We start from the raw sequence: 12,092 nt of genomic DNA on the forward strand, positions 1-12,092 counted from the left end.
GGCCTGGGGTCTTTGTTACTGTCCGACAGTACTGCGGATCCTGTGACCCCTGTCAGAGGGGCAGGAAGGCCTGGGACAAGGGGAAAACAGCTTTAGGACCCTTGCCCAGCATAGAGGAGCCTTTCCGGAGGGTGGCCAAGGTAAAAAGGGCGGCTCTGAACCAAGAGAGCCCAAAGCACAGACCTCCAGACTGGAGCGCTGGGAGAAGACCACAGCCCAGTTGGAGCCCCAGAGGTATGGGGGTGGGAAAAGGGCACAGGCCACATAAACCTTCCCACATGCGAACTGCGAGTGCCATCAAGCACCCCAACCTAAGGGGGGGCGTGAAACTGGAGGGGCCTGGTGTAACTCCCACCAAGGAACTGGAGGGATGCGGGGGCATCCATGGGAACGGGGATAGGTTCGAACTTCCCCGGGTCACTGGCTAAAGTGACCCTGCTCAGTTCGGTCTCGAAGGGGGGAGAGATGTGACGAACTGGGCCTGTTCTCACTGTGGTCTGTGAATGCTGACAGGGGAGTGTGCTGGGATAGTCTGCATTGGAGGATGGGATCGGCCCGGGGGCGCATTCCTGGGAGTGTAACATGAGAACCCAGGAAGGGGTTGAAGGCCAGGTGACTCCTTAGCCCGGGAAACTGGACAAAGGCTGTGGGAGGGGTCGCTGAAGGCAGTGTGCTGGAAGCGGGCTGGAGAGATGGCTGGGAGACAGAGATGGCTCTGACCCCCCGAAGGGGGGGCGGGCTGGGATGCCCTGGGACCCCAAGCTGGACTTAACTGAGGGGGTCCTGTTGTCTGTGCCTGCAAGACCTGTCTTGGACTGTATTCCTGTCATCCAAATAAACCTTCTGCTTTACTGGCTGGCTGAGAGTCATGGTGAATCGCAGGAAGCCGGGGGTGCAGGGCCCTAACTCCCCCACAATCCGCAACACCCAGTAGTTATATGCATCCGAAGAAGTGGGCTGTAGCCCACGAAGGCTTATGCTCTAATTTGTTAGTCTCTAAGGTGCCACAAGTACTCCTGTTCTTTTTCCAGTAGTTATAGTTAGTGTAGATTTCTCAGAAGTTTCCTTTGCGGGGTCTTCCCCCGACGTCTTCCCCCAGCACTGGCGTATGCCTCAGTCCCCGGTTTCTGCCAAGACGCGACCCGCACTCCTAGTGCCTTAAGTGTCTGGGCAAAGGGCATCTCCGAGACCGCAGCAAGATCTGTAAAGGGTTTTGCCCAAGGACCCTTAAGGACAGCAGTGCCTCCGGACATTACTTATGGAGGTGGCTTTTCAGTCCCCGTTGGAGCCCGCCGTGCCTGACGCAGCCCTGAGCGCCGCGTCCTCGGTGCGCAGCACGCCGGTGCTGTCGCTGCGCGAACCGGTGCCGAGGAAGGACTCAGTCAGAGACCCTCGGCGCCACCACGGCTCTGCCCACGGGCCGGCATCGGTGAGGCCGTTCTTCCCGGCCGTCTCCGGCCCCCGAAGCTTGAGTCGTTGCACCTCACGGCGTGCAAGCTCCGCGGCTGAACCCGTAAGGACACGGTGCCGCTCAGGCCTCACCCGGCTTTTCTCCCGAAAGTCGTCTCCCGTTTTCACATCAACCAGGACATCTGCCTCCCGGTGTTCTATCCTAAGCCGCACTCGAGCGGCAGGGAGCAGAGACGTCACTGGTTGGACGTCCCGCAGAGTGTTCGCCTTCTACATCGAGAGAACAAAGCCGTTCCGAAAGTCCATTCAACTATTCGTGGGTGTGGCGGACAGAATGAAAGGTCTTCCTGTCTCCTCTCAGCGGATTTCGTCGTGGATCATGTCATGCATACGTGAGTGCTACAACCTGCTCCTTCGATCACTGCGCCCTCCACCCCACTTTCACCACGCACTATGCGATCACCCAGCAGGCCCAAGACGAGGCGGCCTTTGGTAGAGCGGTGCTCCAATCAGAGGACATCTAAACTTGGGCTTGTGAGTCACCCGATTGGAATGGACAGGAACAAGCACTCGAAGAAGAAAAAACGGTTACTCAGCTTCTCGTAACTGTTGTTCTTCGAGATGTGTTGTTCATATCCAGTCCAATACCCACCCTCCAACTCCTCTGTCGGGGTAGCCGGCAAGAAGGAACTGAGGGGGTGGTGGGTCAGCAGGGTCCCATATTGGGCGCCACAAAGGCTTGATTCCAGGGGGCGCCCATGCTGACCCTACGGACGCTGCTAGGGGGAAAATCTTCCGGCTGGTGTGCACGCAGCGTGCGCACACCTGATTGCAATGGACATGAACAACACATCTCGAAGAACAACAGTTACAAGAAGGCGAGTAACCGTTCCTTGTAGCAGCACCATAGTAGTGATGTATCCTCATAGAAACTTTGTGGTCGCTTTCTAGTAAAGCTGTGGCGTATTTGGTGTGTCAATGAGATCGAATGGTCACTATATTGTGGTGTCTTTCTAGAAATTATATGGCGTCTCTGTAGTATCTTTGTAGTAACAATGTGGTGTCCTGTAGTAACAATGCAGTAGTATCTTCATAGAACCTTCATGGTAGTTTTGTAATAGCTATATGGTGCTTTTGTAGTCTGTTTGGAGTATCAGTGTGATGTCCTTGGAGTAACAATGTAAAAGTATTTTCATAGTATCTTTTGTAGTAGTATCTTCAGAGCATCTGTGTAGTAACAATATAGTAACAATCCTTGCTGCATCTCTGTACTAATATTGTAATAGTAACTTTGTAGTATCTTTCTGTTAACAGGGGGGTTGTGGCTTTGTAGTATCTGTGTGGTCACCGTGTGGTAGTATCTGGGTAGTAACAATGTAGTTTTTTTGCAGTGTGTCTGTTCTAATATTGTGGTAGTATCTGTGTGGTAACAGTATGTTAGTATCTGTGTAGTCACAATGTAGTAGCATCTTTGCAGTATCTGTGTGGTAAAAAATGTAGTTCTCTTGCAGTGTCTCTATTCTAATATTGTGGTAGTATCTGTGTGGTAACCATATGCAAGTATCCGTGTAGTAACAATGTAGTAGCATCTTTGCAGTAGCTGTGTAGTAACAATGTAGTAGCATCTTTGCAGTATCTCTGTTCTAATATTGTGATAGTATCTGTGTAGTAACTTCAGTAAGTGGTGGTTTGGGGATTGTAACTGTCACACACACACACACGCATCTCTCTAAACAGCGCAGCAGCAGACACAATTGGGGGCAAATCTCCCTAGCTACCTAGACCTGGGTGAGACGACCTTTGGCGACCTATTCCTGCCCCCTGCCCTGCTCCCTGCCCCCCAGCGCCGTGATTCCCCAGTGATCAAGGGAGAGGAAGGGGGAGTCAGCAGTGGGGAGAATCCCAGCTGCGAAGGGGAGGAAGTGACTTCATGAACGGTGGGAAAAGGCTGGTCATTAACGCTGCGTGGGGCAATATGAATCGGTCCGGGGTCCAGGCACACAGCCCCTGCCCCCAATGGGATTAACGCCCAGTGCGGCAGTATGGCTGGTGTGACTGACCCTCTGCCCTTTGCCACTAATCTTGTTAATTAGCTGGGGCCAGATGTGACAGATGTTACTCAGACAACGCCCCAGTATTAATCCTGTGTTACTCTGTCTCGACTCTTACGATATTCCTGTGTTTATTCCTACATTACTCAGGCATTACTCCTACATTACTGGACTGCTCCTGCCTTATTCCAGCAGTACCCTGATTTTACTCCTAGTTACTCTAGTTACTCTGACTTTACTCTGATTTTACTGCTAGTTACTCTGACTTTACTCCTAGTTACCCTGACTTTACTCTGACTTTACTCCTCGTTATCCTGACTTTGTGCCTACATTACTCAGACTTTACTCTTGCAAAACTCCCACCTGCTTCTTTGCCTGAGTTCAGATGTCAGGATTTGGCCCCGACAGAATTTTTTAAATGAATGCCACAGGGCTCCCCACTAAACCAGCCAGTAGCGTTAATAATGGTCCCTTTCCCCCAATACCCTCCCCTCCTCCCTCTGAATTCTCTTTATCCCCCCCACCCAACTGCCCGCTGCACCGGCCAGGCAGGGACCCTGCCGGGACCAGCTCTGCTGGCACCAGGATGTCGGGGGTAACGATATTGTTCTCCAGCTGGTAAAAAGAAACAATATCCCGCCCGCCTCATCCGCCACTGGCGACAACTCAGAGGAGCCCTGCGGGTCCCTAATGAGATGCATGCTGCCTGAACCCACTAACCTGAGCTGAATCCTGCAGGCCTTGCTCGGGCTCAACTCCCATGGGAACCAATGGGCCAATCCTGAGCTCCTTACTCGGGGGTTACTCCCTACTTACTCATGGTGGGAGATACTCACTCCTTACTCAGGGGTTACTCCCTCCTTACTTGGGGCGGGGGTTACTCCCTCCCTACTCAGGGTTTACTCCATCCTTACTCAGGGTGGAGATTACTCGCTCCTTATTCAGGGTGGGGGGTTACTCACTTCTTACTCGGGGTTTACTCCGTCCTTACTCAGGGTGGTGGTTACTCCCTCTTATGACCTCAGAGCGTTGAGCCCTGAGCAATGCCTTCTGGGTGGTGCCCCCGTGTGCTGTGTCCCAGAGTGTGGGCTGCCTGGCCGCCACTGGCCCCTCTCCCCATGCCCCCTGCACGCGCTAACCCGGGTGGCGCTGCACCCAGGCCCCCTAGCCCGGTCGCGGCTGCTAACGTTGGCCAGTTCTGTCTCTCCCCCTCCCCTTGCCCCGCTCTAGGAGAGAAGGTGATGGCGGACGACGAGTTCACGCAGGATCTCTTCCGGTTCCTGCAGCTCCTGTGTGAGGGCCACAACAACGGTACGGCCGGCTGGCTCGGCTTGGGGGCCGCACGGAGCCCAGAGACCGAGGGGGAGGGCAATGGAGGGGCGTGAAGGGAGTGGGGGGGTGCAGCTGGCTGGCTGGATACTCTGTGGGCAGTGGGGCAGGAGGGTGGGTGCTGGGAGTGCCCGGGGTGGGCTCCCGGGTGGGCGCATGGACAGGTAGGGCAGGTAGATGGGGGATGGGAAGCCGGGGATGGATGAAGAGGCAGGCGGAGGGGGCCCTGCAGTGGGTATGTGGATGGGGGGTGGATTGTGGGTGGGTACCTGGGTCGATGGGTGCCTGGGGGGGCAGAGGGCGGGTGGGTGGGGGGAGGGCGCTGCGGGTGGTCAGAGGCAGAGTCCAAGACAACGCGTGACCAAGACATTGTGGGTGGGGAGCAAAGCCCCCAGCCACTGCCCGCGCGCCCCCCGGCACAGCCCCTCCTGCCCGTCCCGGCGCCCCTCATGCCGCGGTGTCTGGGCAGCGCTTGGCAGCGGGTCGCTGAGGGGGCCTGACCCGGCGTCTCCCCCTCCCCCTGCAGATTTCCAGAACTATCTGCGCACGCAGACGGGGAACACGACCACCGTTAACATCATCATCTGCACCGTGGACTATCTGCTGCGACTGCAGGTCAGCGCCCCTGCCCCACCGGCTGCCCCCTGCCAGTGGGCACCGCCCCCCGGAGACCCCCCTGTGGGTACCGGCTCCCAGAGACCCCTCCCTGCCAGGCAGCCGTCCCCTGCAGCCTTCCCCCTAGCCAGCCTGTGGCACAGACTGCTTGGGGGGTGGGACTGTACCTGCCGGCCCTGCAGCCAATGGGGGGGGGTCAGCACTAACCCCCCTGCCCTCCCCAGGAGTCCATCAGCGATTTCTACTGGTACTACTCGGGCAAGGACATCATCGACGAGCAGGGCAAGCGCAACTTCTCCAAGGCCATGGCCGTGGCCAAGCAGGTCTTCAACAGCCTGACAGAGTACATCCAGGTACGGCCCGGGCACTGCCCCCTGGTACTGCCACCGGCACTGCCCCTGGTACATCCAGGTACAGCCTGGCCACTGCCCCCTGGTACTGCCCCCGGCACTGCCCCCGGTACATCCAGGTATGGCCCGGGCACTGCCCCCTGGTACTGCCCCCGGCACTGCCCCCGGTACATCCAGGTATGGCCTGGGCACTGCCCCCTGGTACTGCCCCCGGCACTGTCCCCAGTACATCCAGGTACGGCCCGGGCACTGCCCCCTGGTACTTCCCCCGGCACAGCCAGGTACAGCCCGGGCACTGTCCCCCGGCACCGCCCCCGGTACAGCCAGGTACGGCCCGGGCACTGTCCCCCGGCACCGCCCCCGGTACAGCCAGGTACGGCCCGGGCACTGCCCCCTGATACTGCCCCCGGCACTGTCCCTGGCACAGCCAGGTACGGCCCGGGCACTGTCCCCTGGCACCGCCCCCAGTACAGCCAGGTACGGCCTGGGCACTGCTCCCTGGTGCTGCCCCCAGTACAGCCAGGTACGGCCCGGGCACTGCCCCCTGGTACTTCCCCCGGCACTGTCCCCGGCACAGCCAGGTACGGCCCGGGCACTGCTCCCTGGTGCTGCCCCCAGTACAGCCAGGTACGGCCCGGGCACAGTCCCCCGGCACTGCCCCCGGTAGAGCCAGGTACGGCCCGGGCACTGTCCCCCGGCACCGCCCCCAGTACAGCCAGGTACGGCCCGGGCACTGTCCCCCGGCGCTGCCCGGTACAGCCAGGTACGGCCCGGGCACAGTCCCCCGGCACTGCCCCCGGTAGAGCCAGGTACGGCCCGGGCACTGTCCCCCGGCACCGCCCCCAGTACAGCCAGGTACGGCCCGGGCACTGTCCCCCGGCACCGCCCCCAGTACAGCCAGGTACGGCCCGGGCACTGTCCCCCGGCGCTGCCCGGTACAGCCAGGTACAGCTGCATCTGCACCCTGCCCGCTCCCATTCTCTGCACCAGCAAGGAAGGAAATAGATGCGGCTGTGACCCTGGGAGCTGAGAGGATCCCTGTATAACCAGCCCCGCGCCCCACCCCAGAGGTGGCTGCGTCTCCGCCCTGGGTGAGGGGTTCCTGTATAACCAGCCCCGCGCCCCACCCCAGAGGTGGCTGCGTCTCCGCCCTGGGTGAGGGGTTCCTGTATAACCAGCCCCGCGCCCCACCCCAGAGGTGGCTGCGTCTCCGCCCTGGGTGAGGGGTTCCTGTATAACCAGCCCCGCGCCCCACCCCAGAGGTGGCTGCGTCTCCGGGCCGGGCGAGGGTCCCCGTGGGCGGTTAGTGCAGGTTTGGGTTCTGCTGCTGCTAACGCCGTCTCTCTCCCACAGGGCCCGTGCACGGGGAACCAGCAGAGCCTGGCGCACAGCAGGCTCTGGGACGCCGTGGTCGGCTTCCTCCACGTCTTTGCCCACATGATGATGAAACTGGCTCAGGTAACCACAGCTGCCAGTGCGGGGGGGGGGTCGCAGCCTGGGTGGGGGCGTCTGTCTCCCCCGCAAGGGGTCGCTCGGCTCTTCAGGGCTCGGGAGCTAGGGGCAAGCGTTCAGTGGTCAGCCGCCGACGCGCCATCGCCAGTCTCTGAGACGTCGGTAGCCACCCTGACCCGTTCGGTAGCCAGCTGGTCCAGGTCAATTTCCGCCGCTTAGGGCAGCTCCCGCGAGCATTCGTGTCTAGTGGGCATGTCCGCTGGGGCTGGGCCGCCCACATGGGTCCCGATCCGGGGCTGGGGCCCCCCCCGCCTGTTCTCATCCAAGGCTTCCCTCCCCTGATCGCTGGTTCTGAGCTGGGGCCCCCCCGCTTGTTCCCATCCGGCTGGTGCGGGGGCGGGAATGCGGGAATGGAGACCAGAGAGAAGGATTTGGAGTTCACCTGAAGTGCCCCCCAATCTTAACCCCTCCCCCCCCACAGTAGGTCTCGTGTTGCCGTGTTGGGGGGAGTTCGGGGGAGTGTCTTTGACCCCTTTAATGGCCGCACTAACCCAGATCGCTCTGTGACCTGCCTGTCCTCCCCTCCCCCGATCCGTGGCAGCAGCTTTGGGTGTTCTCTGACCGACCCGTTTTTGTATTTCCCCGTCTCGCCTTCCTTTATGAGCCGCACCCCGCTCAGCGCCCCACGACGCCCGGCAGAGCAGGGCTCCCAGGGCTGGCACCCCTACTCCCCCTCCGGGCCGGGCAGCAGGGCAGAGGTAGGGCCCCACCCATGCAGCCCTGGTGGGGAGCCGCCAGGGCAGAATCAAGCCGTGGGGACGGGGGCCTGGCCCCCCAGATGCCCACTCTGCAGATGGCCAAGGGAGGGCCCAGGCCCAGCGCTGCTGCAGGCAAAGTGTGACAACGAATGCGGGGAAGTGGGGGAAGGATTCAGGGATGGGGGCGGTGAGCAAGCAGGACTCTTGTCCGCCCGTCTGTCCGTCCACCCGTCTGTCCGTCCACCCAGCCCTTCATCCATCCATTCATCCATCCTCTGATACCCCCATCAATCCTCCTACACCCTCATCCATCCATCCATCCATCCTCCTACATCCCATCCATCCATCTCTCCATCGACCCAGCCCTTCTTCCATCCATCCATCCATCCATCCATCCATCCATCCTCTTATACCCCCATCAATCCTCCTACACCCTCATCCATCCATCCATCCCTTCATCCAGCCATCCGTCCTCTTATACCCCCATCAATCCTCCTACACCCTCATCCATCCATCCATCCATCCTCCTACTCCCCATCCATCCATCTCTCCATCAACCCAGCCCTTCTTCCATCCATCCATCCTCTTATCCCCCCATCCATCCATCCATCCATCCTCTTATACCCCCATCAATCCTCCTACACCCTCATCCATCCATCCATCCTCCTACACCCCATCCATCCATCTCTCCATCGACCCAGCCCTTCTTCCATCCATCCATCCTCTTATACCCCATCAATCCTCCTACACCCTCATCCATCCATCCATCCCTTCATCCATCCATCCGTCCTCTTATACCCCCATCAATCCTCCTACACCCTCATCCATCCATCCATTCATCCATCCCTTCTTCCATCCATCCGTCCTCTTATACCCCCATCAATCCTCCTACACCCTCATCCATCCATCTCTCCATCAACCCAGCCCTTCTTCCATCCATCCATCCTCTTATACCCCCATCCATCCATCCATCCACCCAGCCCTTATTCACCTGTCATGGAGTCACTGGGTCAATGCTCTGGAACTACTCCGTATGAAGCCAGTCAGGACTCTGGGGGAGCCTCCTCTCTCTGAGCATACCGTCTCCAGGGCAAGACGCTAACACAGCTTCGACCTTCCTGGGTCTGACCTCGGAGCATTTAGCATCCCCTTCCAAATCCGTGCACTTTCCGCAGCGAGTCCGCCCATGCGGGACTCCGGGGGAAGCCAGAGGGCCCTGCACCCCAACTCTGCAGTCAGATGTGACTCTCAGCCAGCCGGTAAAACAGGTTTATTAGTTGACAGGACCACAGCGTAGGGCAGAACTTGCTATCACAGAAACCAGTGACTTTCAGGCAAGTCCATCTTGCGGGGAGAGGAGCCCAGAGCCAGGTCTCTGCCTCCCCCTGAGCCCCAGGCCAGCCAGACTGACTCCTTCCAGCTGCCCGACCCCTGCCCGGCCTGTTGCTCCTCCTCCGGCCTTTGTCTCACTTCCCAGGCCAAAAGTCACCTGGTCGTATCCCCCTCCTGGGTCTCAGGTTCCGAAGGGGCGGCCACAGCATCCGTGCAGGCAGCTGGAGCAACCCCCACAAAGCTCACACACCCCTATTCCCACCACCTAGACAGTGGTGCAATACACAGGGAAACTAGAACACACAGCATTTATGCAAAACAGACTCACATAGACTCACATACAACATAACAAGGGACAATCCTCACTTGGTCACACCACCCATCCAGCCTTCCCTTCACCCTTCATCCATCTTCCCGCCCAGCTCTCCATCCTTCCTTCCATCCGGCTTGTCCTCACGTTCATGAGACCAGACTCTCTACCCCTCATGGAAAATAGAGTCACATATAATTTTGAGTGATACATTCCAGTGGTTAGAGCAGGAGCCAGGAGCCAGGACTCCTGGGTTCTATCTTTGGCTCTGGAAGGGGAGTGGGGTCTAGTGGTTAGAGCAGGGGGGGGCTGGGAGCCAGGACTCCTGGGTTCTATCCCTGGCTCTGGGAGGGGAGTGGGGCTGGTGGTTAGAGCAGGGGGCCGGGAGCCAGGACTCCTGGGTTCTATCCCTGGCTCTGGGAGGGGAGTGGGGCTGGTGGTTAGAGCAGGGGGCCGGGAGCCAGGACTCCTGCTTGTAAACGTGTCCTTAGCTCAGTCCTTTCCCTGCTGCGCTGTAGACTCCGTTAGGTCTGGAAACCCCAGCCCCTGTTGCTGCCCGTTCTGGCAGGCCCAGCTCGGGGGTTGTGGAGCAGCGCCCTGCCAGCCCAGGCAATAAAGGAAGGGGCCGGACATACAAAAATGCTCTTAAAAATGTTGCTGAATAACATTTTTATTCTGATGTGTGACAGATGAGCCAGCCGGCCGGACTCCGAAATGGCGTAAGAACCTATGTGTGGCACGCGCCATCTCACGCCCGCGCTCACCCCGCTCCGCCGCCCACCCTGTCTGCTCCCTGCCTCTCCTCTGGCTCCCGCTCTGTGCCCAGTCTGGTCCTCCGGCCTTTTCCCTGGCCCCGTCCGTCCTTGTTTTCCCTTCCTTCCTCCCTTCCTCCCACTCCCACCCAGGCCAGACCAAACTAACAGCACCAGCAGTGCCACAGGCAGACCCCCAGCTTGATACCCGCCACACCTGCAAGCTCCCCCCCGCTCCCCAGGCCCGAGCCCCCGTAGCTAGGGCCCTAGGAAATCCAGCGGATTAGTGGGGATTTGGGGATTTATTATTTTCTGATTTCGTTTTTTTCCATTTTTGTAAAATATTAATTCCGTTTTTATGGGTTTTTTAATCAGAATAGCTGGATCCATTGACAACAGTTAAGTAGCCTTACTATAAAGGCGTAAAAATGGTCAGAATTGGAGGGCAATGGGAAAGCCAGATTTCACAAAACCGAAATCCTACAATTGAAACGCGCCCCCCCCGCCGCGCCGCAGCGCACGGTAACCGGGACCCGGTCCAGGCCACGTGCTACAGGAGCACTCGAGAATACAGCCACACGGATGTCGCTGAATAGTTACTTTGTGTGTGTGTGGGGGGGGTGAGAGAGCAGGGGACACCCCGACATCAGCCTCTCCCTCCCCAGCTCTGTGCGGCACAACAAATCCGGGGGCCCCGATCCGGAGCAGTTAAGCGTGCCTGCAGGTAGCTCTGTCCTGGGGGTCCCAGCACCAGGGGGAGCTGGGGTCTGCGATTCCATGGGATTTTCTCGGGCCCCACCCGAGTCCCAGGTGGCCCCTCCCCCACCCAGTGCGGGCAGAGGGGTCTGAACCCCGTGGGTTATCCCACCCCGAGTCCCTGATCTAGGGCGGGTGGCTGAATGGGGGGGAGGGTGTCCCCTGGTCACACCCCTGCAGCTGGGGGGGCGGGGCGTAGCTCATGGGCGTTCCCTGGTGGGGCAAGGGCGAGGCCACGGGGTGTGTGTGTACTGTAATCCCTCTAGGAGAGCAAGGGGGGCAGATAGAGCCTTTCACAGAGTTGGGGGAGACAGGGCCCTGCACCCCTGGCTTCCCGCGATTCGCCGCGACTCTCAGCCAGCCAGTAAAGCAGAAGGTTTATTTAGACGACAGGAACACAGTCCAAGACAGGTCGTGCAGGTCCAGACAACAGGACCCCCCCAGTCAGGTCCAGCTTGGGGGGCCAGGGAGGCCAGAGCCCCGTCTGGGCTCCCCTCCATTTTCCCAGCCAGCTCCAAACTGAAAACTCTCCAGCCCCTCCTCTCCCCCACCCCGGGCCAGAAGGTCACCTGAGCTCTTTGTTCTTCAACACCTTTAGCTATCACCTTTGCAGGGGAGACGCCCAGGCCATCAGTTGCCAGGAGACGGGGCGTGGGCCATTCTCTGTGCAGACACCATCACACTGGCCCCCCAGGGCTTCGCAACAATCACCCCCCCCCCAGACACTTGAGAAATGCATAGGGGAAACTGAGGCACCCACATAGCACCCCGGGGAAACCCCAAGAACATTTCCACCTCATCACGGGGGGGTGCCCGGGTGCCTCCCAGGAAAGTGCAGGGGGTTGGTCTGGCCTGGATCCCCACATCTGGCACGTCTTCCGCCCCCCATGTAACAATCTCCCCCTCGTCCTCCATCTCCCCCACCCCACCCCCGGTATCTCAGGGGAGCTGGGCGAGCAGGCTGGCGCCGTGCTTGG

At 59.5% G+C, this 12,092-nt stretch overlaps 1 protein-coding gene across 1 annotated transcript in view; it reads left to right on the forward strand.

Moving 5' to 3' along the window:
- The window catches only part of RYR1 (ryanodine receptor 1), a 97,073-nt gene extending 84,987 nt beyond the window's left edge, over positions 1 to 12,086 (forward strand). Inside the window, 5 exon segments of the mRNA XM_065571867.1 lie at positions 4,692 to 4,772; positions 5,317 to 5,405; positions 5,630 to 5,758; positions 7,109 to 7,213; positions 10,297 to 12,086. Coding sequence (XP_065427939.1) covers positions 4,692 to 4,772; positions 5,317 to 5,405; positions 5,630 to 5,758; positions 7,109 to 7,213; positions 10,297 to 10,527 — 635 coding nt within the window. The 3' untranslated portion in view covers positions 10,528 to 12,086.
- Positions 12,087 to 12,092: the final 6 nt, after the last annotated feature.

Source organism: Chrysemys picta, chromosome 17 (assembly GCF_011386835.1).
Source record: "Chrysemys picta bellii isolate R12L10 chromosome 17, ASM1138683v2, whole genome shotgun sequence".
NCBI classification, from domain to species: domain Eukaryota; kingdom Metazoa; phylum Chordata; order Testudines; family Emydidae; genus Chrysemys; species Chrysemys picta.